Raw genomic sequence first — 3,113 nt, forward strand, 5'->3', positions numbered from 1 at the left:
TGTAAGCGCTAGGCCGCGGGTTCGATTCCCGCCCGGGGCGGATTTTATCATGAACGGATAATGTTCAATGTTTGTTCTCAGAACGGCTGGCTTTCTCCTATCCTGTTTTCCTTCTCTCTTTGATTTCGGGACGATAAGACCCTAGCAGTTACATCAGTTCCCATTATTAAACCTTTTTTTTAAATCAATTTCCCCGAAAGCAGAATAGGAAAATACACCTTTGCCAAGCAGGGGTTTCAATGCAAGAGGTCCTGGGTTTGATGACCGCTCTTGTATTCTAATCAGAAGACATGTAGTAGAGTGAAGGGTTTCAATTCACAAGGTCCTGGGTTCGATGACCGGTGTTTTATTCCAATCAGATATGTAGAAGTAGAGTGCAACAGATAGAGACGGCCAATATTAGAAGAGACGGTGCAACATACGTTCCATCCCCTTGCACTGAAACAGAGAAATATGACGTCACAGTTAGACAATTTTTTTTTCTTTTTTTTTTGAGGTTAGGTTTTTGTTTGGAGGTTAGGTGTGGGGGGTTTAGGAGGAGAAGGAGGAGGAGGGAGGTTAATTTGGAGACTTCTTCAGGTAATCACTAATAATTTAGAAACAGTACGACCACCTATAAAAATACCTGTATTGTGAAATTGTCATCTCCATGGGAAATTTGACATCTCCACCAATATCGTATCCGTATACAATATAGGAGTTTTGACATCTCCACCAATATCGTATCCGTATCTGTATACAATATAGGAGTTTTGACATCTCCACCAATATCCGTATGCGTATCCCGTACAATATAATTATGAGTTTTGACATCTCCAGATCTCCACCGATATCATTTTCAACAAACCCACCCTCCAGCCAGCACCCTTAGCACTTTGAATGCACCAGTTCCCGAAGGGTCACTGAAGTTAAGCAACATTGCGGGTGGTTAGTATATGGACGGGTGACCTTCTGAGCGTTAACATTATTTGCTTCGCGACCTCAGGCAGACTGGGTGTGGTTTATGTAGGCGGCAAAACGTAGGAAACTAATAATGAATAATATTAATATTGAAAAATAATATTATTAGGTAATATTATGTAATACATAATAAACTGAGAACATACAATATAGGAGTTTTGACATCTCCACATCTCCACCGATATCATTTTCAACAAACCCACCCTCAAGCCAGCGGCCTTAGCACTTTGAATGCACCAGTTCCCGAAGGGTCACTGAAGTTAAGCAACATTGCGCGTGGTTGGTATATGGACGGGTGACCTTCTGAGCGTTAACATTTGCGTCGCGACCTCAGGCAGACCGAGTGTGGTTAATGTAGGCGGCAAAACGTAGGAAACGAATAATGAATAATATTAATATTGAAAAATAATATTATGTAATACATAATAAACTCAGAACATAACTACCATCCCATTACTAATTAACAACCTACCCATTATATAAATACCTAGTGCAATGGAGGAGGGGGGAAAAAACATCAAAGTTCTGAGGGATTTTTTTTTTTTTTTTTTTTTTTTTTTTTTTTTTTTTTGCATTCGAAGAACGACGCCTGAGTGCAAAAAAGTCGGACCATCAGGTTGCATTTCATTCGTTCTCTCCAAGAGTTTCGATAGAGAACTGTAACTGCGAGGGTCTTATCGTCCCGAAATCAAAGAGAGAAGGAAGACAGGATATTAGGAGAAAGCCAGCCGTTCCGAGAACGAACGCCGAGAACGAAAAAAAGAGAACGAAAAAACAAAACACGCCACTGCCAAGTGGAAAAACAACAATATTGAGTTTCTTTTCTCTCGATCATCATGAATAATGCTGTCTCGAATGTCAGAGTGCGTATATTGAGCTGTCTTCGGAAATGACAAATAACACATTGTTGTACCCATTTTTGTTGATGTTTGTTTGTTGTTGTTATTGTAGTCATTTTTGTTGTTGTTGTTGTACCGATTTTTGTTGTTGTTGTTGTGTTTTTCTTCTTCTTCTTAGGCACTGACTTTCTTACATCTAGTACCAATTTTTGTTGATGTTGTTGTTGTTGAGACAGACAGACAAACGACACCGAAGTTAATACAATAGTCCGTCCCTTATACCTTTTTATTACTATTGTAATAATAAAGGAAGGACGGACTAAAAAAGAAGACAAAGAAGAATGCAAGAAATGCATTTGGTAAGGAAAAGGAGAAAGAGGAAGGAAGACATGAAGTAGAAGAAGAACAAGCACTCAAACAAGAACAAAAGAAAGAAGAACAAGAACAAGAGGAGTGAAAGAAATGCACATGGAAAGAACAAAAAGAACAAGACGACTGAGGTACCATATCTCCAACACGAGAAAAATGGCACATTAATACTGCACCAAGGATTTTCCGAGTTTTTCCTCCAAGATGAATGTTCTCTTACCTATCTTTCTGATAATATCACAAATAATAATAATAATAATAACAAGAAGAAGAAGAAGAAGAAGTAGAAGAAGAAGAAGAAGGAGAAGTAGAAGAAGAAGAAGGAGAAGAAGAAGAACGAGAAGAAGTAGAAGAAGGATGAGGAGGAGGAGGAGGAGGAGGAGAAGAAGAAGAAGAAGAAGAAGAATAAGAATATATTCAAAGAAGTGATAACGGTATGGTAAGGTAATACATTAACGTCTTCGTACTGCTGGTACGATAATGTATCCTATTCTGAAATAAAGTCGTACTTTTCATTTACCTACTTGTATTCGAAGAACGACGCCTGAGTGCAAAAAAGTCGGACCATCAGGTTGCATTTTCATTCCTTCTCTCCAAGAGTTTCGATAGAGAGAACTGTAACTGCGAGGGTCTTATCGTTCCGAAAGCGAAGAGAGAAAAACAACAGGATAGGAGAAAGCCAGCCGTTCCGAGAACGAACGCCGAGAACGAAAAAAAGAGAACGAAAAAACAAAACACGCCACTGCCAAGTGGAAAACAATTTGCATTGGAGATTCTTTACATAATTGAGATTAATGAGGGAAAGAGAAAAACAAAATAAATAATTACTCTACCATCACCCGATACTTTCAACTCTCTCTCTCTCTCTCTCTCTCTCTCTCTCTCTCTCTCTATCTATGTCTCTCTCTCTCTCTCTCTCATAATAATTCGCATAAAATGGAATAA

At 38.8% G+C, this 3,113-nt stretch overlaps 1 protein-coding gene across 1 annotated transcript in view; it reads right to left on the reverse strand.

The window, feature by feature from the left end:
- Nucleotides 1-230: 230 nt before the first annotated feature.
- LOC113470961 overlaps nucleotides 231-3,113 on the reverse strand; it is a 16,750-nt gene continuing 13,867 nt past the window's right edge. Inside the window, exon 4 of the mRNA XM_026829763.1 lies at nucleotides 231-438. Coding sequence (XP_026685564.1) covers nucleotides 356-438 — 83 coding nt within the window. The 3' untranslated portion in view covers nucleotides 231-355. The remainder of the gene's footprint in view (nucleotides 439-3,113) is intronic.

Source organism: Diaphorina citri, unplaced genomic scaffold (genome assembly GCF_000475195.1).
Source record: "Diaphorina citri unplaced genomic scaffold, Diaci psyllid genome assembly version 1.1 scaffold1962, whole genome shotgun sequence".
NCBI lineage: Eukaryota > Metazoa > Arthropoda > Insecta > Hemiptera > Psyllidae > Diaphorina > Diaphorina citri.